The following is a 25,186-nucleotide window of genomic DNA, read 5'->3' on the forward strand; positions in this document are numbered from 1 at the left end:
TCAGGCCTGACCGATGTTTCTAAACGTAAGTCACAGCGTGTCACTCACTACACTACTCAACACCTGGCAGTGGGTCCCCATTTCTCTCCAATCATAATGTCTTCGCGATGGTCTGCGAGGTCCCGTCAGGGGTACTTTACTGCCCTCTCTGCCCTTGCCACCCACTTCCCTGCCCCTTGCCGCCCACTTCCCTGCCCCTTGCTCACACGCTCCCTGCAGATCCTCTCCAAATGTCCCTCCTCCAGCAGATGGTACCTGCAGACTCCTGCCTCAGGGTTTTACACCATGTTCCCTCTGCCTGAGGTGCATTTCTTCCCAAGACCAGCGGGCGGAACCCCTGGGCATCTTCCCTGGGCATCTCTGGGTCAGTGCTTATATTTCATGACCTCCTCTCCCCCCCCCCATCTGTCAGCATATTTACAATGTAAACTTCCACTTTAATTCCCAACTGTCGCCTTGCTTTCTGTTTTTGTTTTTTTTTTTGTCGTGACACTGATGACCCTCTGACAAATCATATAAGCTATATACTTATGTTTCTTGTTTGTTCCTCCCAGCCCCTAACTAGACTATAATCTCCAAGGATAGTTAGTATTTCTGAATGAATGAATTGAAAGGGTAATCAATAAATTTCAGATGGTTGAAATGCACTCAATTCCTGGCTTTTGTAATTGTTTGTAAAATGCAAGTTGTGGGGCGGAGGGTTATCCGGGTCACTACTCTCTGCCCTCCCTCCGATGACACTCCAGGCTCAGTGCTATCTTCATTTGTATCATGTCCTAGTCCGAGAATAAGCTGCACTTCGTTTAAAACATTCTATAATAAAACCCTTGATTCAGTCATCGTTTTACATGAATTGACCACTCTGGATATCCCTGGATAATCACTAGTCACAGTTAAACAGGTAAGTCCGAGCTGCCTTTCTTCCTAAAATCCACCATGTGCAGTTGTCTGCCTAGTAATAAACTTGATCACAAATCGGCCCCTGCAATATCAGCTTGACTTTCAGCTTGAGTCTCATACTTGAAATCTTTTTTTTTTTTTTTTTTTATTCATTTTAGAGAGGAGAGAGAAAGGGAGAGACAGAGACAGAGAGGGAGAGAGAGACAGAGAGAGAAGGTAGGGAGGAGCTGGAAGCATCAACTCCCATATGTGCCTTGACCAGGCAAGCCCAGGGTTTTGAACCGGTGACCTCAGCATTTCCAGGTCAACGCTTTATCCACTGCGCCACCACAGGTCAGGCAAGTTCTTGCTTTCAAGGGGCTCTAACTCATACTTGAAATCTTGTCCTTGCTCATAAATGGTGTCGGGACCTCTCATCCTGGCTCAACATCAGCTCTTCGGGAGCAGAGGCTGCTTTCTGCCGAAGTCCTCCCGCTGTTCTCTAAGCATACAGAGACTGCAGTTCCGGTCACAGCGCCTCTCACATCCCTACCACTCTGGTGAAACCCGCGCTGCAGACTCACCTACCTCTTTAGGATGACCCCTGGACCCTCAAAAGGATCAGGAATACACTCCTGTCTGAGTTTTAAGATCCCTCACCCCAACATATCCTTCAAATATGGTAAAAATCCCTTCTCCATCTTTACATAATGCAATGAACACAGAAACAGAAGTTTAATTTTATCCATACATAAGAAAATAGACGAGCATGACAAAGCATTCCAGTTTGCCAAATTTCACTGAATTATAATAAAATAAATCTATAAATTTCTTGGAAATGCATAAACTGCTCTTTATAAGGATTCTATTACAAAATGATCGTGAAGATAAACTACCTTGAAACTACTGAACTCTAGATATTTGATTTGAAGGCACTTAGAGAAAAAGGGTTTTTGATTATTGCATGGTGTTTATTTTGGTGATGTATACTCCTCTGGACATCTGCCATGCTAGGGAAATAATACAAGGTCAAATCAATCTAGCTATAGCAGGAATGCTTAATTTACACTCCATGTGAGGAGAAATTTCAGGATACCTCAGAGAAATACTGGCAAAGAAATAAAACTCAGTCAACTTAATAAAAGCACTTGTCCTTCATTTGCATTTAAAATATAATCAACAGCCTATCTAAAATGATCTCGCAAGGATGCGTTTTAGAACAGGGAGAAGTAGTAAGATAATAAACGCAGCATATTTTTTGCTTAAGAGTGTTTCTGAAATAAAAATGGATTTTGTAACATTTTAGGTACTAATATTTACGATTGAATTTAAAAAGTATAGTCAGGTGAAAAGGCAAGTTGGGAAAAATGCTACACAAATGTTTCAAAATGTGACATCATTTAAAAAGGAAACATTGCAAGCAATCATAGCTTGTTACTTTATTGCTACCATATGCTTCTTAAGAATTCAGGTCACCTATCTCCTCCCTGCTGTCCTCACTCCATCCCCAGCTCTACAAATGTCATCCTTTCCCGCTCTCTGCATCTATCTGCCCAAGATAATAATTAAGATATTATAATACAATCACCCTTAAAGGAATTAGCAAAAATATTTCAACAATTTTCAAATAGACTACTAAGAAAATTAATTCAACTATGTTATATAACTCTGATCAATTCTCTGAGATATACCTAAATGCTAATATAAAAAATCATAGGATTCTACATATTATTAAAATGGTCTTTCTAAGTGATCTTTGGGAAGCTGGCTTCCCATCAGAGAGCATTAGGGATCTACGCCATGTTCTAATCTATCATTTTGCAAGTGAGACAAGACAGAATTTCTACAGTCATCACAAACAATGCTGGCGTCCCGGGGGACCCATGAACTCACCACTTCCTAGAGATGTGATATCACCCTCAAAGTATATGGAATCATCAGTATAGAGCATAAAATATTAAGTCACCATTTCAGTTTTCTGAAGAGAAAAATCACACGTTTTCTGTCAAGATGAAAAATAAAAATAAACGAAACAAACAAACAAAAACAACAAGGGGCTTCTTTCTGAAAATACATCCAATTCCTGGAACACAGAACTGCTCACAAACATTAGGGGATATTTTATATTTTATAGCTTCATATTCATTTTGAAATGTCCCCTAATGTTTGTGAGTATGTGAGCAGTATATTTGTCTTTTTTTTTTTTCCTAACACCTTCTCTACCACAGAAGCCAAGGAGATCAAACACCTGCTCTTGCTGGACCCTGTCGCCTGGGACGCGGCCAGAACCTCGGTCCGCCTGCTGAGGCAGCTGGAACCATCTCTACAAAGCCACAGGGCGCAGGGGTGGCTTCGGTGCTTTGTGAGGTCACCATGGCCGCAGCCCCCTCCAAGGGCCATTCCTCTGGTATAACGGGAGCTCTGCTGCTGCCCATTTTCTAAGCTGGTTCTCCTGTCTTCCCATGGGTTCAGCGGGTTGTCAGAGAAAGTTCTTGGTACCCTGCTCAGTCTCACCCACCCAGTCAGGGGCCCTGAGCAGGGAGCAGAGTAAGAGCTGCCCAAACACCCGGTCGAGAATGAGGAGCTGAAGCAGCCGGCTCGCTGGGAGCAGGGGCAAAGGCTGCTGCTCAAACCTGACTCGGAGATACTCACACGGGGGAAGATTTACAGTGCGATGGGAAGCCCATCACTACGGGAGTGCTCGCCAGCAGCTCTTTTACCTGTTTTACTGATTTTCTTTTCTATACTGGTCCAGCAACAGCTCACAGGCTCCTTGGAGTGGGCTGTTTTGTTCTCTGTTTTGCTTTCCTGCCACTCTGCTATGGGAGTGGCATTCTTAAAAGTCATGCCCAAGCCAGACAGAAGGCTTCAGGGATTTTGTTTCTTTGGTTGTGGTGTGTGTGTGTGTGTGTGTGTGCACGTGCGTGCGCGCCTGCACTTCCCCCCAGAGACATTTTTTTCTTTGCTATCAGGCAAAGCTCTCTACTCAGGCCTCTAGAATGTCCCTGCCGTGAAGGTGCCTGGCCCAAGGGTTCAGGAGACCCTTCCGATGGAACCCTAACCCAGACCCCGCTGAAGATAACCTTCCTCTTGTCTCATGGAAATACACCTTCTCTGGAGACAGTTAATTATTCTGATTTAAGAAACCACCCCTTCAGCTTCTGTTTAATCACAAGAAACACAGGAGTGAGTATTTCATTCAGTGGCATGGATGACTATCTCAATAAGCATTTGAAAGCAAACTTTTTAAAAATAAACTTTGTTTAAATGGAAGTTTGATTGCCAGACCCTATTCTCTCACCTATTAACTTTATATAGTTGCATGTTTTCATATTAAAAATGCATTGAATAATACTTAAAAATCAAAGAGATGAACTCATTCACCATTTACTAAGCACCTCCTCATGCTAAGCAATGGGATAATTGTTTTACACAGGTGATCTCTAATAGCATTAATAGCAAACAATAATGCTGTATTACAGAATATATAAAATGAAAGAAGATTTTCTAACACACTAAATGGAACCAAGATACGATTAAGCAATCCTTTTCCTCCTACTTTCCCAGGGACTATTTATATTAAGTCAAATGGCAGCCCAGACCAGCAATATAAAGCATATCATATTCTATGCATTTGAATTTTAGATTTGAAGATATACTCACAAACCCTTAAATCTTCAAAATATTTGATAATATCGAGAAATGTCACAAAAGTATTATATTTTGCATCATTACAGTCAACGAGAAAAAATTCTTAGTGTTTTAGATATTAAATGCTTTATGTGTATCCGTTTTCTATGGATATGCCTTCCATCTCATTTAAGACTCTTCTAATAATTCTAGGTAGTAATTTTCATTTTTAAGATCATGTTTGTTCTTTTCTTTAAAAAGCTTTAACATCCTGCATCATTTTGTAAATGACAGTTTACCAGTACCAAGAACACACTGCTTTCTCTGTGTGGCTCAAATTCATTTCATGATAAAAGCAACTTAGAGCCCCATTCAGTCTCCATCCTTGAGCTGGCAATGGACTTGACTTAGTGATAGATCATGACTTACTAGTATCCAAGTATGAGGGTTTAAATATTTTATCCTTAAAAATATGATTGTTTAAAAGAAGGAAAACATGATTGCATATCTCCTAAATTGATCCCCATGTAGGTAGACTAATTCATGTGTGTGTGTGTGTGTGTGTGTGTGTGTTTCTGAAGTGAGAAGCGGAGGCAGAGAGACAGACTCCCGCATGTGCCTGACGGGGATCCACCCAGCAAGCCCACTCTGGGGCGATACTCTGCCCATCTGGGGCCATTGCTCCATTGCAACTGGAGCCATTCTAGCACCTGAGGCGGAGGCCATGGAGCCATCCTCAGTACCTGGGCCAATTTTGCTCCAATGGAGCCTTGGCTGCGGGAGGGGAAAAGAGAGATAGGAAGGAGAGGGGGAAGGGCGGAGAAGCAGATGGATGTTTCTCCTGTGTGCTCTGGCCAGGAATCAAACCTGGGACTTCCACACTCTCGGCTGATGCTCTACCACTGAATCAAACGGCCGGGGCAGTAGACTAATTCTTATAATTCTTGAACATCTTCAGCAATCACTGTGGAAAACCAGATGCCGCAATCATCTGAGAGATGTTCATTAATAAAGATGCAAAACTGTGAGTAAATCTTCAATATTCTAATGGGCTAATATCTAACATACTCCAGGTTAAGTCATTTATGGCCCAAGGGCCAGGTCTGGACCACCAACTACCTCTGTAAAGCAAGTTTCACTGGGACACACCTACACTTATTTGTGAAAGTGATGTCTAAGGCTGCTTTTCTGCTCCAACAGCAGAGTTGAGTATCCCAGTGCCGCTTAATGAAGGGGTGCTTTCTGAGAAATACAATGTTAGGCAATTCTGTCATTGTGCAAACAACATAGAGTATACTTACCTAAGCCTACTACACACCTAGGCTATATGGTACGACCTATTGCTTCTAGGCTACGAGCCTGTACAGCAGGTTATTGTACAAAACAACGTGAGATTAAATCAAGCACAACAGAAAATGGTGCAGGGTTTAAAAAAAAAAGTGTGTGTGTGTATGTGTAGGTTTCTTGTACTATTCTTGAAACTTTTCTGTAAATCTGAAAGCATAACAAAATAAAATGATTTTTAAAATAGTTGAAACAAGTTTAAATGTTAGCATTTAAAAGGGGAAACTTCAGTTACCTTCTTCAACAAGCAAAGTTAATGCAATGTCTCCCATAATGGATTTATAAACATATAAACCATGTCTGCTAAGCCCAGAGACCCAAGCATGCCTGAGGCTGCAGACTGCCTTTACTCCCTCTAATTCTGTAGCTTAGAGTGCCAGCTCACACATTTTACCCTTTACATTTATGTTTATAGAAAACAAGCTAATAATTAAAAGGATCAAAAGACTTTCAGGCCAAAGAAGCTGCGGTTGAGAGAGAGAGGAAGGAGAGAGGGGGAAGGAAGGGGCAGGAAATAACATGAATAAAGGAGCCTAGTTAATCAACAAACTAGACAAACATGTTCTAAACAATCACCAGTATTAGCAGTCCTATTTTAGCTTTCCTCTGGTAGACTGGGAAGGAAACTTACCTCAACACCTGACCCTCATCCAATGTATGCACCTCCCACATAGTTATATACACGTAGTCCAAGAAGAGATATGAGTTTATTTTTATAAAATACAAACACTAATCAAACATTATGCTAACTGACAAAGTGCCTAGAGAGCCACACGCGTCCACATTGTTAAATATAGAAACTAACTGTAATGAGAATCATTATCGCCGGTTTCCAAGGATACCAGGATAAGCACTACTCCTAAATTGCAGTTCACTCAGCAAAGGGCACGGCGTAATTTATGTTCAGGGTCATCCCCAGCTGACAGCAGATGTGGAAGGAGGATCAGGGTAAATTACTGTCAGTGTTCTGTTCGTTACCTAGTTGTCAGCCCCCCACCCCCACTCTCTGTGCCCAACCTTGAGTGAAATATGAAAGATGTGATTATAAACAGCAAGTTCCAAGAGAAAAAGCCTCCACAAAGGGCAGGGCAGTCTGAGAGGAGACTGATGCTGGGGCAGGGCTGGGGGGTAGAGAAGGCTGGCACTCCCACTTGCTTTGTTTGTGAAAAGGAGAGAAGGCTGGTTTTGTGTGTCTGTCACCCTAGCGGCCACCCTTCCTAGAGCCTACAAAGAAATCGTACAGTTCATTTCAACTTCGCACCCAAGCAAAGCTATCCAAGCTTTTAGAGCTTACCACCCCTACACTGTCAGTTTCTAGAATCAAGTTCATCTTCAAGTTTGTCCTGTCTTCTTGACTCTAGGATCTCGACCTTTCACACAGTTACTATTTGTTTCTATAGCAATAAATATATAAAATCTATACTCTGACAACCTCAGAGATACTGCCTCTGAATCATTTACTGGTTTATTCAAAACCACTTATTGGCTGCTTTCAATGTGACAGGCATTGTACAGGTGAGGCAGGTGGATGAGGAGTGATGCAAGATTTTATTTTGATCACCAACTAAGGTAGCGACAATGGGCCACGTCGCTTCAGCAGTTTAAAAAGAGGCCTTCTCCCTCTTAGTCCAATTTTCACCTAGTAAAATAGTGATGTGGGTTTCATGCATACTTTAGATTTATCTTAAACATACAGAACATATACCAGGGTGGGCAAAAGGAGGTTCACAGTTGTTCATATGAAAAAAACCCCAAAACAGGCAGGTTATCAAATAACACAGGCATCAAGTCTGGGATTCACATCCTCACAACTCTAAACCTACCTTTGCCCACCCCATATATAGAAAATATCAGCCACATGTAATAGCAAATTTCCATTTAGTTCCAACCCTATCACCTGTCTACCCATTACCCTAAGCCCTCCCATGTAGCACCTCGGCCAGGAGCAGTGGCCGCCAGCAGTAAGGTGAGAAGAACCCTCCCTGCCGTCACATGCTTCCTCCTGATGGATGTGAGACAGTGTATCGGGCTAAGCTTCTTAGCTTAATGTGATAATATAGGAGAACAAGCTGCCTGTTTTGCTATCCAAGGCCTTCTGGTTCTTCCCTCTTTTACACAGATACATTATTGAAACTGTTCGCTGCTTTTAAGAAGGCAAAGGAATGAAATGCCACAAAGGTTTCCAAATGTTATGTAATATGCACAGTATATCTTAATAAGGCAAAAGATTTTAATATTAACAAAAACATGTTTCTGAAAACTTTCTTCCTATACATTTTAGATGACTGTAATATCATATTCAGATGCACTGTCTTCACGATTTCAGTACAACCCACCCTTTTTCTAAAAACAAAACAAAACACTTTCTTTTGAACTAAAAGATCATTTCTAAGTTCAATAAAGAAAGAAATAATGTCAACTCTTTAAACTATATGGAATTGGAAGTTAGTCCCAATTCTCTTAAAAGTTATGCTCAAATTTTTTTTGCTTGTATTCATTCTTCCGACACCTACCATTTCTCACAAGGGGCAACATTTTGAGGTGCAATGGCTTTAGTCAAGTTTCTATGCCTCAATCTTTAAACTTTGGAAATGCTTATGTTGAAAAGGTTCAATTAAACAGGTCACTATTTCGCCTTTCTCTTTGTCCTACCTAAGACTGGTGGTCAGTGCTGGGTAGCGCAAAACCACAGACATTTTCTTAGGTGGGACAGCAAATGCAAGAAGCGTTCCCAACTCACTGGCAGGCTGTGTAACACAGATCAGCATTCACAACGCGTCTGAAGGTAGAAGCCTGCTTACTACATTAAGGGACATAATTGTAGTCTCTAACTGTGCGTATTAAGAACTTATTTATTATTTTGAAATCTTCAGCACTGAAAGTACCTTACCGAACAATTCAGCAGCCTACAACTTGGACTTGAGCCCTGTGGCTTTCTGGATGAGAAAACCGCTGATGGCCACCTCTTTTCTTCTATTTTTGTACCATTTAAATTGTGCATATGTCTTCCCAAATACTTTCTAATAGATCAACCTCCCCCCCCCCCCACCTCGTTGTAACTAGAAAGTGTCCAACTGGTAATCCTTAAATCATGCGGGCAGCAAAAACGCCCCTGAGTGCGGTCGCCAATTTTTAAAAAGTGGATTAAGGACAACCAGAAAGAAACAGCTGTGACACCGAAGCCGAGCCACCATGCCCCGCGCGGGTCTGGTGCAGCTCGGAGTCTGGGCCCAGCGTGGAGCCCTCAGCCTCCAGCGCAGCCTCCCGGCCTCACAGCTGCAGACGGCAGTGCCCGCAGGTCCCCCGGGGCCAGTCCTGCCGAGCGAGGGGGTGTGGCCGCGGTGGCGGTGGGTAGCGGAAGGTGAGGGGGGTGACGGGGCCGCGTGCGCGTTGGGATGGAGGTGACACCGAAGGGGAAGGAAGCTGCTCCGTTCGCGGTGCCGGCAGGCAGCGGCTAGCCGGCGGGTCCCGGGGCGCCCGGGGTCCCCGCGTCCCCGCGTCCCGGACTGTCGGGCGCGCGGCGCGCGGGGCGCGGGGCGCACTCACCGATGCACAGCTGGATGGCGTAGGCGTAGTAGGACCAGCCGAGCAGCAGGCTGATGAACACCACCGGGATCCAGTACAGCACCCGCCGGCACCGCCGCCTGACGCTGCCCGGGCCCGAGGGCGCCATCTTCCAGCAGCATCCACCTGCCCAGCTCCGCCGCCGCCGCCCGCGGGCCTGGCTCCGGAGCGGGCTGGCCGCGCCCGGCGTCCTGGGCGGCACGGGCCCGGGGGCGGCGGCCGGCTGCGCTGCGGCCACTGCCGCCGCCGTGGCGCTAACTCCCCATCCCGCAGCCCCGCGCCGGCGCCACGGACTCCCCGGTCCTCAGCCCGGCGGAGCGCTGGCCGCGGGAGGAGGGCGAGCGGGAGGCGGCGAGGAGCAGCCGGAACCCGCGCCCGCCCCGCCCCCGCCGCCGCTGCGCCCTCGGTGGCTCGGGCACCCGGGGGCGCCCGCCGGGCCCTGCGCGTCCCGGGGGACTCCGGGTCCGGTGAGCCCAGCAGGCGGCCCCGCGCGGCGGGCGGGAGGCGCGCTCGGGGGTCGCGGTGGAGGCGGGGCGGCCCGCAACTCCGGCGCTCCGGGAGCCGGCGTGGCCGCCGCGCGCACAGACGCCGCGGGGGAGGGGAGCTGGCCTCGCGCGCAGGGGACCCGGCACCGGCCCCAGGCAGCAGGGAGCGCCTCGCCCGCCCGGGTGGACGCGCCGCTGGGAAGTCTCTGGGCGCCAAGGCCAAGGTCCTCCCGCTTGGAAAACTGTCGCTTCCACTTGTGGCTCCGGGCGAGCAGGCGAAGGCAGCAAGGGCGGGGCTGCCTCTCCGTCCTGCGAAACTGCGGGGCTGGGCGGGGACGCCGCTCCGCTCCCCGGCCTTCGGGTGGGGGTGGGAGGGGGGACGGGGAGACGCCGCGCGGCAGGCGCAGGGGCAGGGGCAGGGGCCCTCCTCCGGCCTGGAAGGGGCTTGGGGATCCAGGGACCACTGGAGTTGGACTCACAATTTATTTGCTCTGACAATTTGAACTGTTCTATTAAGTTATTAAGTGATTGTAAGAGTGACCGTGCCGCCCCCCCTCCGAGACGGGGGCTCCTCAGTGTCCTCTCGCCCAGCCCACTGGCGGTGCTGAACTTCGCGCAGAGCTGGTACTGAAGTGCTGGCTGAAAATCCTGGGAGACCAAAGCCCTGCGTTTACGGTGGATGAAACGGAAAAAACACAAATGCTTCTGAGAGTTTCTTTTTTTCCCTTCCTCTATTATGAATGCACCTGATTCCGCATGAAAACACCCAGTCAATGTAGTGATTCTGAATCACACACATAATTACTATAATGGGCACAATTTTATTTAACATTAATGGCTCTGTATATATTTACACCAGAGAGACACCATATTCAGTGAAATGACTTCATATTCATTGGAGAATGAAAAGATAAAGTAGAAGTAAAATAAAAATACTGATTTAAAAATGTAGTCAAAGAAATCTGCGCTCTTAAGTGTTTACGATTATCTTTCCGTGACTGGATTAAACAGCTAGCTAATCTTCTTTCCTGAAATAGCTACGATTATACACACATCCCCAAATCTCTTGGCACTTCTATTCAAAAACGCATAGAAAATCCCAGTCAAGTTTCTGTGGGACTGGAAATAATTGAAGTGATCAGTGAATCATTTCATTTTGTTGTAGCACCTTTTACCCTCCACTGGATATCCTGCAGGGTAGATTAGTATAAACACATAACTGCCCTGAAAAACTTTCCCATGGAGGTTAACCTTATGTTCCCCATAAGAAAACACTAAAAGCAAGAAATAAAACCCCTATCAGGACAGAAAGACTTGCAGAGATAAGCCAATTCGTGATTGAAGGTCACTCAAGACGACAATGGAAGGAAATGGAGGGGATCCAATTTCCCGCAGTGGAAGAAAGTGCAAATTGTGCCTTTTTAGACGGTGGATGCCACAGTGCCCTGGGCCGCTTTTCTTCTGACAGTCCGACAGGGCCTCGAGGTCGGGGTCTTGTATCCTACACAGCTTCCACATCTCTTATCCTTTTGGAAAAATATGCAGGTGTAACATCTTTGCAGGAGGCTACATTTTTTTTTACTACTTATCTAAAATGTTATTTAATTGTTCACACTTTAACAGCAATCGATTTTACACTTTTTTTGTGTGAGAGAGACAAAGAAAGGGGCAGACAAGAAGGGAGAGAGATGAGAAGCATCAGCTCTTTGTTGGAACTCCTTAGTTGTTCATTGATTGCTTTCTTGTATGTGCCTTGATGGGGGGAGGGCTCTAGCTTAGCCAATTAACCCTTTGCTCAAGCCAGTGACCTTGGACTCAAGCCATCAACCTTGGGCTTCAAGCCAGTGACCACGGAGTCATGTCTATGATCCCACACTCAAGCCAGCGACCCCGCACTCAAGCTGGTGAGCCTGCGTTCAAGCCAGCGACCTTGGGATTTTGAACATGTGTACTCTGTGTTCCAGGCCCATGCTATATACATGACACCACCGCCTGGCCAAGCTGATTCTTAATCATTTTAAGAATACTACTGTTACTAAGTTCTGTAAGGGTTTTCACGCTTATCTTAAAAAAAAAAAAAAAAAAAAAGCCCAGCTCAGGAAAAATTATCTCCAAAGCCACATGATGACAGAATTTCTCTCTTCAAAGTTACTAATTAGGCAGGTATAAGCATGTGTGTACAATCTCTAAATAGGAAGGGAAAAATAATTTTAATTTTGAGAAATAAAGAGTCTTGGACGTATTTCACTATTTAGGTCTGTGTATTAACAAGGAAACAACCTGAATGTCATAGATGAGTAGGAAGAAACTTCACTAGAGCTTACTCTTTGGAGAAGAGTACAGAAGGTTAACTCACCAATTTTAGATATTCAATTAATCCAACACATTGTGACTTTCACGTAGTAATTTTGATAAAACTGCTACAGACATTTATGGAGGAGTGCCAGACAAAGGAACGGAGGGAGAGGACGACACTGAGAAGAGGAAGGGGGCAGCCAGGCAGGTGGGAGGGTGAGGGAAACCTCTGGGAAGCGAAGGCAGGCCCCTCCGCTGGCCCACCCAGTGCCTGAGAGCTGATTCCATCCCCACAGGCCTCCGCCTGCACGCTCCACCCACTCAGTAACCGATCAGTCACTAACCTCTGAAAATTAAAAAGAACAGCAACAGCAAGAAAAAGCCTGTTATCAGTCTCCGCCCCTATGAGAGAAACTCGATCTTGCTCTGCCTCTAGCCGAGATTGGCTTCCAACCATCAGTGCCCCAGATACTTAAGTCCTCAAACCTCAAATGTCTCTTGCCATATGCTTACTGCTTACTGCTCGTTTCCTGCCTTCTTCCAGTTTGAGGTTCCTTTTTTCACATACTCCCTTTCATGGTCAGCCAGCCCCAGGAGCCCACCCTGTCTCTGGGGGGCAGGGACCTCCGTTCCTGTTGCCTGTATTAACCTCGTCTCATCTTTTCAGCCAAACCACTTATGAGAAACTTCATTAAGGTCATTTGTCTGTAGTTACACACTTCCTTTTGAAAGTGTTCTTAAGGGGAAAAAAAAGCAAGTGTTGTTAGAGGGGAACATTGAATCTTTGAAGGTCAACTTGACTCTCAGAAACGTGATATATTGTGATGGTTTTGCTATCAGGGTTTGGTGCTTGACAAATGCCGCTTTCTAAATTGTACAAGGACTGGAAGGAATGGAGCTGAAGTCTAGACCTGCTCTGATTTACAGCTCTCCCATTCTCACTAGAATGGCCTGTGAAAATACTAATAGATTCTCTTTCGTTATTCCCTCAGACTAAATTTATCCCTCTTTTGGGTGGAGGAAATTCCTTTGGAAGTCAGTATGCCATTTCGATGGCTCCAGCATTAATTGCACTTTTATACTAGTGGCCAAGATCGTCTCTGTGGGAGAATAATAACATGCCCAAACCACATGTTTCTGGACACATGTAAAATAAAAGTCTCAGAAAGGGAACTTGGTTTCGGGAATGTGGGGACAACGTAGTGCTAAGATATTCTTTGTCTCTCAGCGATGTACGCATTTTTTTGCAACTAACCTAGAATAGAATGGAATAAAATGCAAGATAATTTCAAAGACCTAAAGAATGTATGGTTAATTAGCTTAAAACACTGGAAAAATTGCTAAGATGGGAAAAACTATCTCGGACAAACCTTGCCTTTCAAGCACTCTAGGATCTCTGATAGTAGTGATGTTTCTTGCCACTAGATGGCAGGCACACACCAAGCAGTCCAGCTCTCCTGACAATGTTTTCAGAGATTTCCATAGCTTAACCAAGCCAATTACAAATTACAACTTCCTGACAAATGATATACAGATATAATGAATTATAATTATATAATAATTATATAATTATATTACATTTGTACAACTGTATGTTATAATTCAGGAGCCACTGATTAATAAAAATATTTTTCTATATAGCAGATCACTGCTTCCGCTTCGCCTTCTTTACAGTTTGCACAAAAGTCCATCTCTTTAGAAGTAAAATTGACCTTGTCATTTAAATGCATGTTTTTTCCTTTGCCTCCACTGACCCCTTCCCCTGTACCATAATGGGGAAAAGGCAGTGTCTTATAGAGCCCAAAGGGTGAGCAGATGTTTCCTCCCCAAGAGGTGACACAATGGCACGAGTTCGGTTAGATGACTAAAAGTGGCCATTGTGGAACTGAGAGGTCAGTGGCCAGCAGAGAGTGGCCAAGGGCAGCAGAACCCTGCAACGTGGCGGCACGCGTCCAGTGTCGTGAAGGCCAGCCCTGTCATTCTAGGCAGACCGTTCTTTTTTTCTTTTCTTTTTTTGCGACAGGGACAGAGAGAGACAGAGAAAGGGACAGACAGGAAGGGAGAGAGATGAGAAGCATCAATTCTTTGTTGTGGCACCATAGTTGTTCATTGATTGCTTTCTCATATGTGCCTTGATGGGGGCAGGGGGTTATAGCAGATTGACACCTTGGGCTAGCTACCTTTGGGCTCAAGCCAGCTACCATGGGGTCATGTCTATGATCCCGTGCTCAAGCTAGTAACCCTACACTCAAGCTGATGAGCCCACTCTCAAGCCGGTGACCTCGGGATTTCAAACCTGGGTCTCTGCCTCCCAGTCCGATGCTTTATCCGCTGTGCTACTGCCTGGTCAGGCCTAAGCACACTGTTCTTGACGCAAGATCTTGGCCAGGCATCAGATTTATCCATGGCAGCTCAAGCTTGATTCCCCAGACTTCCCATTGACTTTGTAGGAGTTTATATACCTGCAAAAACATTTTTTTGTCCTTGTATGTAAGTCAACTAGCATTGATTGTGTTTGCAGCCAAGCACATTGGCTGGGACATAGCTCTAATTTCATTCTGTGTCCCATTTCTTCAAGGTCAGTGTCAGCTCATGGAGACTGAGGCGCTAGGAGAAATAGGAGACAGCTAGTGGCGTAGAGAATGGAGGAGCCGTGTTCTCTAGACCTGCACCGTGTAATAAGTAGCTGCTAGCCACAAGAGGCTATTCAAATTTATTAAAAATGAATGAAAGTAAAATAAAAAATTCAGTTTCCTTAGTTGCAGTAGCCACATTTCAAATGCTCATAGATAGCCACATGTGGCTAGCGGCGGCTGTGTTGGACAGTAAGATCTAGAACATTTCCATCCCCACAGAAGGTTCTACTGGACAGAACTGCCTAGACACTTTATTTTGTCTGAATGCTCGTGAAGCAGACTTTATATTTATGAATGGCAGAAACAAAATAGTTTCCTCTCTAATTATATCATTATATCTCCACTGTGTTGCAGCCACAACAGATGAGAGGTGATAAGAAGTCGAAGATCTGTTTAGGTTTAATGTTGGGAGCTTTCTTCTTTTGAAGACATGAGTCTGAAGAAAGGAGCCAGTAGAGTGAAAATAGAAGGATAAGAGGTAACGTTATAGATGCTTTAACCTGAGGGCTGTGTGCGAATGATTACTTTCAGGAAGAAACTTAGCAAAGTACTATACTCAATTATTATACATAGGCCCTGGCCGGTTGGCTCAGCGGTAGAGCGTCGGCCTGGCGTACGGGGGACCCGGGTTTGATTCCCAGCCAGGGCACATAGGAGAAGCGCCCATTTGCTTCTCCACCCCCCCTTCCTCTCTGTCTCTCTCTTCCCCTCCCACAGCCAAAGCTCCATTGGAGCAAAGATGGCCCGGGTGCTGGGGATGGCTCCTTGGCCTCTGCCCCAGGCGCTAGAGTGGCTCTGGTCGCGGCAGAGCGACCCCCCGGAGGGGCAGAGCATCGCCCCTGGTGGGTGTGCCGGGTGGATCCCGGTCGGGCGCATGCAGGAGTCTGTCTGACTGTCTCTCCCCGTTTCCAGCTTCAGAGATGTATTAAAGAAAGAAAAAAAAATTATTATACATAAAGCCAAGGCTTAGATTTAGCTGTTCAGCCAACAGTGCCTGGAGGGATAGCTTTATTCCTGGAAAATTCTAGCCTTGAAACAGAATCGTCTGTCTTCCTTCAATGGCCGTGAGGACCCTTCCTGTTTTTTGTTGGTTGATCAGGTAATCGTTGGAGCACCAAAACCATAATTGGTTATATTCAGCTGTTTCTCCCAAGCAGTGGGCTGGATTAGTCCTGTTGGATTTCCTGCATGGCACACGTGTGTGTGGTGGTGGTGGTGGTGGGGGGACGGACGGAATTAATGTGCCCTTCCCAGCAGTCTGTATGGACCCACACTGCCTCTAGCTCAAGGTACACTCTTTTTTGTTTGTTTGTTTAGTTTTTATTTCATAACCATAAACTTAACTCTGCAACTCAGCTAGACTTTGAAGGGGTAAAAAATTAAGAATTTAATGCTAAATATTAATAAACATTTCCAAGTATTGTTAAAGACTTCAAATGTAACTTGCTGCTCAAGGTCACATTGCAATTTATATTGTACAGGGGAAAAAGTCTAACCCGGGTTTTCTCGGGTCTTTGAAAAGGGCAAGCAAAATGAGAGATAAATATTTAATGATGACATTTAACCAAAAAGACACATTGGCTTCAGATTTGTAGTAAAAAAAAAAAAATTGATCATCAGGGAGTCTTCCAGCAGTTAGAATTAATTCAGTGTAAATTATATCTTATACCTTAGATTCTTTGAGTCTAATTATTTTCAAGTCATACTTGGTTACTCCAGTTGTGAATTTTTCTTCTTTTTTTCCCCTTTTGGTTGGTTGATGAAACTTTTCTCTAGTTATTCATATCCCAGTCTCCTTGATAATGGGGTCATGCTCTGAGTATCAGTAACCTTTCTATCTGGAATATGAGATGTGAGTTTTTGTTTTTCAAACACTCAATACAGTGGTTGTGGGTTCAGAACCAGCATGGTTAGAGGTAACCACCTTTCACACAAAGAATGGTACAAAAACTTCCATTTTAAATAAACAGTAAGATGTGGGATTTTTTTTAGCATGTTTACTCATATAGACAAAGAGTACATTTCTGTCAAACTACATAATTAAACATTCTCACTTGGAAGAACATTAAATTTATTTCCAGAGACATTGAAGAGAAGATGAAGTCTTGTCACATTTGCCTTGTCATATTTCAGGCTAGATATTTGGAAATGAAGTACCAGAGTTTGGTTTTCCTCTGCAGGTGGCAACAGAAAAACCTGGGTGTGAATTCCAGTTCTTTCACCTCCTAGCTCTCTGATCTGCTGCAAGTTACTTGAATTCTCTGACACGTCTCATGATATTTCTTGTTTCCTCAACAAATAAATTGGGAAAGCAACATATGAAAGTCCTTTAAGAAATCTTTATTCACCCATTTTGATGACTTCCTGTGTGCTGATAATACCTTAATGAAGTTCACCATACAGCTAAAAAAAAAAAAAAAGTCCCCTTATATTTTTTACTTGAATGAGGATAATTTTATTAGGAGATTTTGTTGATGTGGGTGTCATCGGAAAGGCCCTGCTGGGCTGTGTACTATTTATATTTATACAAAAGAAGGTATGAGATATGTACATCCAGATGCCAGAATTGGTTTGGATTGCGATGATCTGAAATGCAGGCAGTCTTTGTCTAAAAGTGAAAATGTCGATCAGTAGTGTGATATCTCGACACATTTTTTGAACAGTTTGATGTTGAAATGTATATTCTGAAACATCGCTGATGTCGACTTTCAGTATAAAGGTATAAGTTGCATGCAAGATCTTTGGATTCTTCTCACAAAAGCAGAGCACCCTCCAGCATTTTAAATAATCCCCTGTGCTGGAAATTTCCATTTGCCCTTCCAGATCCATTCTCTACTTTGTGTTACTCCAGGCTCACTTTTTATGACCTATAGCAAAGGACTCCCTTACACTCTGGATTCTGGGTTGGTTCAATTAATGGGAGGTGGGCAGGTGGTCTAGGGGGCCAGAGAATAGCACGAGGGGGGGTTTGTTTCACCTCCCCCAGTCTGACCACTGACCGCAGCTCCTGTAAGCTACAGCTATCCTTTGTGTCCGGAAGCCTGCGGCTGGGTGAGTACCTAACTCCCCTGGGTGCTCAACCATACCCTGCCAGCTTCCTTTAATTAAATTCTTCTCAAAGACCAGTTGTGGGTGTGTCATCTCTCTCCTATCTCTGCCATCACGAATAGAACCTCTGACAAGCAGATCTTAAATCTGACTACAGTCTATTTTTTTGCTACATAGGAAATACATAAATGCCTACTGAATCTTTATTTTGAAAGTCAGTATAACCTTTAATTATCTCTTTTAAAATGAAAAAAAAAATCACAAAGAATTATACATTACAGAGCAATACATAACAGAAATTTTGGAAACAGAAAGACAAAAACCTCACGATTTCACCAATTAGCACACAACCATTTTTATTTTAGCATGTTCCCATCTGGGCTCTTTTTTGCATATATTTTTTTCAATGTACAATTTTGTATTCTCATAAATATTTCATAACAAATGTTTTGCATGTCACTATAGTGGCTTCAGAATACTTTTAAATATTGCACAATATTCTATTCTGTGGAATTACTGTAATTCATTTATCATTACTCTATTGCTAGGTAGTTAAGTAAGTTTTCTAATTTTTTTTTTTACTGATATAACACAAATAGCTTACCCCATAGCATTTCCTCATATTTTATTGTTTTGTTTTGATTGAGTCCCAGAGATAAAATTAAATCAAAGAGGGAGAGAAAAGAGAAAGAGAAGGAAAAAAAGAAGGAATAAGAAATTAGCAAGAGAGGGACATGGGAAAAGTGACCCCATGGCCTTGTTTACCCAGGACAGTCCCAGTTTGTGGCATTATCCAGTGTAATTATGAAGAGTCTTGGATTGGATGATAAATCACATGGCCTGGATGTAAGCCAATATCTCTCAGCCTTCCTTCCACCCAGTTTTCTATCTTAATATTCCATCCATCCTTCCTGCCTACTCGGCCACACCCTCTCTCCCGTCTGCTCAGAAACACTGACTCAGGAGCCTAAGTTCCCACCAAACCGCACCTGTCACTCACACCTCTGTCAGGAGTCAGTCACCTCCCTCCACTTCCTGGGGTTCCTGCGTCACAGCTAGCGAGGTATATCAGCAGTGAAGAGACTGGCTCAAAAATCAGGCAGACTTTGGGTCCGAATCTCAGTTTTATACTTCCCAGTTATGTGACTTCAGGGGCACTAGGAAACTACTTGAAGTCTCGGCTATCAGCTGGGAAATACATCGCCTACTCCCTCATAGGGCTGCTGAGGTTATTAATGACCTTATGTATAGATAGTCCCTGACTTACAAGGGTTCAGCTGATGATTCTTCCACTTTGTGATGGGGCGAAAGTGATACACATTCAGTAGAAACTGTACTTCAGAGTTTGAATATTGACTTTTTCCCAGGCTATCCATTTGTGGTAGGGACCTCTCCGCTGATGCTGGACAGCGGCCGCGATCCCAGCTCCAGTCGGCTCTGGGACCACGAGGGCTAACATTTACCGCGCACCGTGTTGCCAGCTTCTATTTCAAACATTGTGTTCTGAGCACGTTTAAGGTACATTTCCATGTTTAAGCTATATTTGGTAGGTTAGCTGTATTACATGCATTTTCGACATACAACATTTTCAGTTTACAATAAGTTTACTGGTTCGTGATCCCATCATAAGGTGATAAATGCTTACTCTAGTCCCCAGCATTTATACAGAAGCTATGCACACGTACCATCGGTATATGTATACTCTACTATGCACTTTACATGCATAATCTATATGATGAATATATAATATATGTTACTATCAGCCTTTACTATCACAGAGGGCAACTGCATCTCATTGAGGCCCAAGTATTTTAGAGGGTGGGCATGAATTTTACTAGAAAGCTCTTGAGTATGTGGTTAATTGGATTTATTAGTTTTAATAGTAAAAGGCAGAGACGTACTTCAGGAAGTGTGTTAAGGATAAAGAAAGTCAGGCAGAGACAGTGTCTGTTTCAGGCTTGACAAGCCGCCTTTGTTTATTCATTCATTTATTCATATCCATTCACTGGGTCCCAGGCACTATGCTAATCACAGGATTGAGCAATGCTTTTCAGCAAGAATAAGGCTTTACTCCCACTTCTCAAAGGAAAATATTACACTTAAAAATATAAAAAAGGTGTTGTGTGGGAATGAGTAGGGATCTGAAGCCAAATTAAAATACATATTTTTTCAGGATGACTGGATTTTTACTTTAAATTAGCTTTGAGCAAGAGAGCAATTTTCTGTTTTAAAATTGAATGTATTCTTAGTTTTTGACTTAAATGTTTTTTTTTTAACTAAGGGTGAGAAAATGCAAATTATGTGAATATATAATTTGCAGTCCTTGAAATATCAGCAGGGAGAGCTGACAGAAAGGTGATTTTTTTTTTTTTTTTGCTGCAGGCATTTCTCTATTCTGTTTTTAGGAACAAGGAAAACTAGGAGACAAATTGTTCTAGGTCATCAGCTGTACGTATATTTCACATGCATAGCATAAAATATTTAAAAAGTTAAGTAGGTGCCTGAGAATTAATAGATGAAGATGGTGACAATTAGAATAGAAAATAGGTTTAGAGTATTTGGCAACATTTACCAAAAGAAATTTTTACAGAATGTTTTCTTTACACTATTTTTATTCTACCTAAAAAATAAGGACCCCTTTACATTTTTCAATAACCTATGAATTTAACTTTGTCTTAATCTTCAAGGTCAGGTTGATGAACATAATAATTACAAATGAGCTGATTCTAAATGCACAGGGTCATTATTTTAAGATGATAGTAACTAACATTTATTGTTTGCTAAGCTCAGTGCTTTACAGGGAATTTTCTGTGTAATTCTCATAACAACCCCGAGACTTGCCTACCTTCATCATCTCATCTTACACATGAAAACCCGAGGAGTGCAAAATGTCTGAACCTCGCTCACCTGTTGTGGGAGGAGTGAAGGAGCCAGAGAGGGAAGCTGGCTTGAGAGCCCCTGCTTAACCACGCTATTCTGAATGGGGGGACTGGATCGCTATCACCTATTTACGCATGTCTTCCATGCTATCCCGTTTTGAAATTGTTATGTCTCCTAAGATTCTGCATTCTGTCTTTGCCCATTTGCTCAATTCTATCCATGGATCATTTAACTTGATAGGTATGCAAGTCCACACCTCTCTGAATGATACACTGACTCATTCATTTAGTTGAAAAGTAGAAGCCAAATTGATTTTTAAAAAATACCATAGGAATCTAATTGAAAAACTTTCACCAATCACATTAATGAGAAGTTGGCACCAGGATCTCAAGTGCACAGAACCTCAGACAATTGCTTTTTCAAAAGTGCTCATCAACTACTTAGCCGGCTTGAATGAAAAGGCCTCTGGCAAGATATCATGTGACAGCAGGAATCATTCAAGTTCCAGGATGTGACAAGCAGCTTTCAGGGAACTGACCCTCATTCTTCTGTGTTTGAAGATGATGAGCTGTTTATTTATTCCTGCAATGTGAGGTGACCAGTATTCTTTCCAGCACTAGGTAAATTAAAGACAAAATTGAAACCATTTTTTGATAGTTCTTGCATTTTTTCTTTGCAACTGTCATTTATCATTTCCTTCCCTAATTTGTCCCAAGACTGGGCTCCCTGCGATTACAGTCATTTGCCCAGAGTCCTCGACTGTGCCATCACAATTGTCCTTTATCACCCGTGTGGCCCTTGATCCCCATTTTACCTAAATAGCTTCTGCATTATGTAAAACTCAAAAAGTGTTATAACATCTTGCTATTTACTTTCTAAATTTATGCTAGAGTTATAAGGTTGACTTTGTGCCTTTTTAAAAAATGAACCCACTTTGAATTTGGTTGTAAAGTCCCTAAATCATATTGATGAACCTTAAAATATCAGTTCAGACAGTTAATCATAACTGCTCCATAGATAGCTAATTCTCCTAGAGCTTAATACTCTATTGTTTACTGCAAGTAGCATACTTACCAGCTCAATATCCTTTTATCTTAGTTTTCTAATACAAAAACCATTTTCTGCATTCTAATTTTTCTTTCTTTCTTAAGTGAGAAGCAGGAGGCAGAGAGACAGACTCCTGCATATGCCCCAACTGGGATCCATCCAGTAAGTGCCCTACTGGGGGATACTCTGCCCATCTGCGGCTGTTGTTCCGTTCCTCAGAAACTGAGCTATTTCAGTGCCTAAGGCGCGGCCATGGAGCCATCCTCAGTGCCCAGGGCCAGCTTGCTCCAACAGAGCCATGGCTGCGGAAGGTGAAGAGCAAGATAGAGATAGAGAGAATGGAGAGAGGGGAAGGGTAGAGAAGAAGAAGGTCACTTTTCCTATGTGCCCTGACTGGGAATTGAACCCAGGACATTCATAAGCCGGGCCGACACTCTATCATAGAGCCAACTGGCCAGGCCCTCTCCACTGTAATTTTGAGAAAACGCATATCCACTTCTAAATAGCACAAACTATTACTCTTTTCTTCATTTGTTTTTTACCCTTCTGTCCAACCCAACCTACAGACTCCTTGGACACTTGCCCAAATCTCCATATCCCAGGGAAGGACTGGCTACCTACTTTTTGTAACTTAGTGCAAAAGGAAAATGCAAGACTCTTAAAAAAATGCAGGACTGTTAAAAAAAAAAAGAATCAGTCCCTGGCCAGTTGGCTCAGTGGTAGAGTGTCAGCCCAATGTGTGGATGTCCAGGGTTCAATTCCTTGTCAGGGCATACAGAAGAAGAGACCATCTGCTTCTCCACCCCCACCCCTTTCTCTTGTCCTCCCACAGCCATGGCTTGATTGCTTTGAGTGCATTGGCCCTGGGCACTGAGGATGGCTCTGTGAAGCCTCTGCCTCAGGCACTAAAAATAGCTCAATTGTGAGCATGGCCTCAGATGGGCAGAGCATGTGGGCCCAGATGGGAGTTACCGGGTGGATCCTCATTGGAGCACATGCAGGAGTCTGTCTCTCTGCTTCTCCTGCTCTTGCTTAGTTAAAAAAAAGAAAGAAAAAAAGAAAAATGTTAAGACATTAAAATAGCAAACTTTTATTTTTTCTGTGGTCTCTGTTTCTCAACTTATCATGATATTTTTTTCATTTGCTATTTAATGTCATTTTAAGTAAATAAATATTGAAAAATTTAAATTATTAGCATGACTTTACCATTCATCTTTATATTGTGCAATGTCAGTTTTAAATGCTAATATCAAAGCATGTAACTCAAGTGGGATGAGTCACAAAAATTACATACTTTGCAAGTCACGCCACAGCTTCTGAGTGCTCCCAGCTGGTCAGAGGAGGCTGCACAACTCAGACCCCTGACGATGGGAGGGAGGAAACGATTTTATCCGGCACAAAGCCAGCCGAGGTGTGCTGCTTTGAGCTTGGGGACACTTTCAGGTGCTGGGGATCCCATCCCATGACTCAGAATGCACACGCGCTTGCTCAGGCCTGCCAGCTGCCAGCTTCCCTCGTGTGTGTGTGTGTGTGTGTGTGTGTGTGTGTGTGTGCGCGCGCGCCACTGGACAGAAGACCCGTGCTCCAGGGGAGCGCTCTGGGGAGGTGCAGTCAGACACCTCTGCTTTGCACAGCCCACAGTGGACAGGCTTCTCCCAGGGGTATTGCGACCTTCGTATTGAAGCTCTAAGTACCTGGCTGAGGGGTGGGTGAGAGGCTCCCCTCCACCAGCTGCGGCCCCGGGCGGGGTGCCTGCGCATGCAGCACACCTGCCAGCCGAGCGCAGGATGGCCTTGGTGTTCCGTCTCAAGGCTCTGTGAATGATCTGGACCCTTCCCCTTTCCTATCCATACTTGCTCCCGAGCCCCTGCACAGGGGCTGGGGGGTGGAGGCAGTCGCTGGGCATGGGTGGGGAGGGTGAGACTGGGCAAGCAGAGGGTGGCTGGGAACCCTCCTGAGGGAGAGGACACGGCTGTGTGACCAGAGGCTCCATGCACAAGCTCCACGGTCCCACTGACGTCACTTACAACTTCACAAGATAAAATCATTAAGAATTAAAGATGGTGACTGCTGAACATTAAACCACAGCATGGGGTGGTGCTGATTTGAGGCTTTGTGCAACCGTACTGGTCACATGATCATGAAGCTGGCCCCGCCCAGGAATAATATGAGGGAGTCAGTGCTTGCTTGACTCTCAAGGTGGTAGATGTAAGGAAACAAGTTTCAATGTAAGATCATGAGAGAATGATTTCTTACTGTTCCTTTCCATGAGTCATACATACAAATTTAAAAATACCTATTTCTTTTTCTTTTTCTTTTTTTTTTTTTTTTTACAGAGACAGAGAGTCAGAAAGAGGGATAGATAGGGACAGACAGACAGGAATAGAGAGATATGAGAAGCATCAATCATCAGTTTTTCGTTGTGGCACTTTACTTGTTCATTGATTGCTTTCTCATATGTGCCTTGACCGCGGGCATTCAGCAGACTGAGTAACCCCTTGCTCGAGCCAGCGACCTTGGGTCCAAGCTGGTGAGCTTTGCTCAAACCAGGTGAGCCCGTGCTCAAGCTGGCGACCTCGGGGGTCTCGAACCTGGGTCCTCTGCACCCCAGTCCGACGCTCTATCCACTGTGCCACCACCTGGTCAGGCTTATTTCATTTTCTTTAAGAAACTATGAGGAACACCTCACTCATGAATATAAAAAACCCTGCAGGAAATACAAGTTTTTCCACTAAACTATATTCAAGCCTCTTGGTTAATAATAACAATAATCATAATAATACTATTAGCTGAACATACTATGCACCAGATATTGCGGCAGGCACCTATTTTATATAAATTTACTTTATGTGAATTATCCCATCTCATCCCTATAACATGAGAAGTACACAATTTTTAGCCCCAATTTAGAGATGAGGAACCAGAGAGAAAGAAGTCAACTTGCCTAAGACCAGAAAATGAGAAATATGTGCTACCATGCTCAGCGTTTATTATAATAATGCAGAGTAATTTCCCATCAGGAAGTCCATAAAGAAGGTATATCACATCTGGAGGTCAGAGTGGAACATGAATAATCATGCCAGTGGGAGCTGAAAAAGCATTTGAGATGACTCAGCACTTATTCATTTTCCCAGCCTCTTCTAAATCAGGAAATAAAGAATATCTTTTTAACAAGATAAAGTATTTGTCTCACATAAACAGCAAAATATCACGAAACAGAGATCTCCTATCAAAACAGGAAATCAAAAGACTTGTGCTGTTACTATTATCATTTTACATGCTCTGGAAGGTCTGAGCGATGCAATAATGCAGGACACAGAAATAAGAGCAATAACATAGAAATGGCAACTACACATCTACCTTTATCTGCACATAACA

The 25,186-nt window shown here is 43.8% G+C and overlaps 2 protein-coding genes across 2 annotated transcripts in view; both read right to left on the bottom strand.

Annotated features, from left to right (window-relative positions):
- The window catches only part of ZDHHC2 (zinc finger DHHC-type palmitoyltransferase 2), a 65,761-nt gene extending 56,093 nt beyond the window's left edge, over positions 1-9,668 (bottom strand). Inside the window, exon 1 of the mRNA XM_066235517.1 lies at positions 9,400-9,668. Coding sequence (XP_066091614.1) covers positions 9,400-9,526 — 127 coding nt within the window. The 5' untranslated portion in view covers positions 9,527-9,668. The remainder of the gene's footprint in view (positions 1-9,399) is intronic.
- An 11,686-nt stretch (positions 9,669-21,354) lies between these two features.
- MICU3 (mitochondrial calcium uptake family member 3) overlaps positions 21,355-25,186 on the bottom strand; it is a 96,661-nt gene continuing 92,829 nt past the window's right edge. The window contains exon 16 of the transcript XR_010726124.1: positions 21,355-21,377. The gene's annotated coding sequence lies outside the window, so the exon portion shown is untranslated. The remainder of the gene's footprint in view (positions 21,378-25,186) is intronic.

The sequence above is a fragment of the Saccopteryx bilineata genome, chromosome 6 (genome assembly GCF_036850765.1).
Source record: "Saccopteryx bilineata isolate mSacBil1 chromosome 6, mSacBil1_pri_phased_curated, whole genome shotgun sequence".
Classification (NCBI taxonomy): Eukaryota; Metazoa; Chordata; class Mammalia; order Chiroptera; family Emballonuridae; genus Saccopteryx; species Saccopteryx bilineata.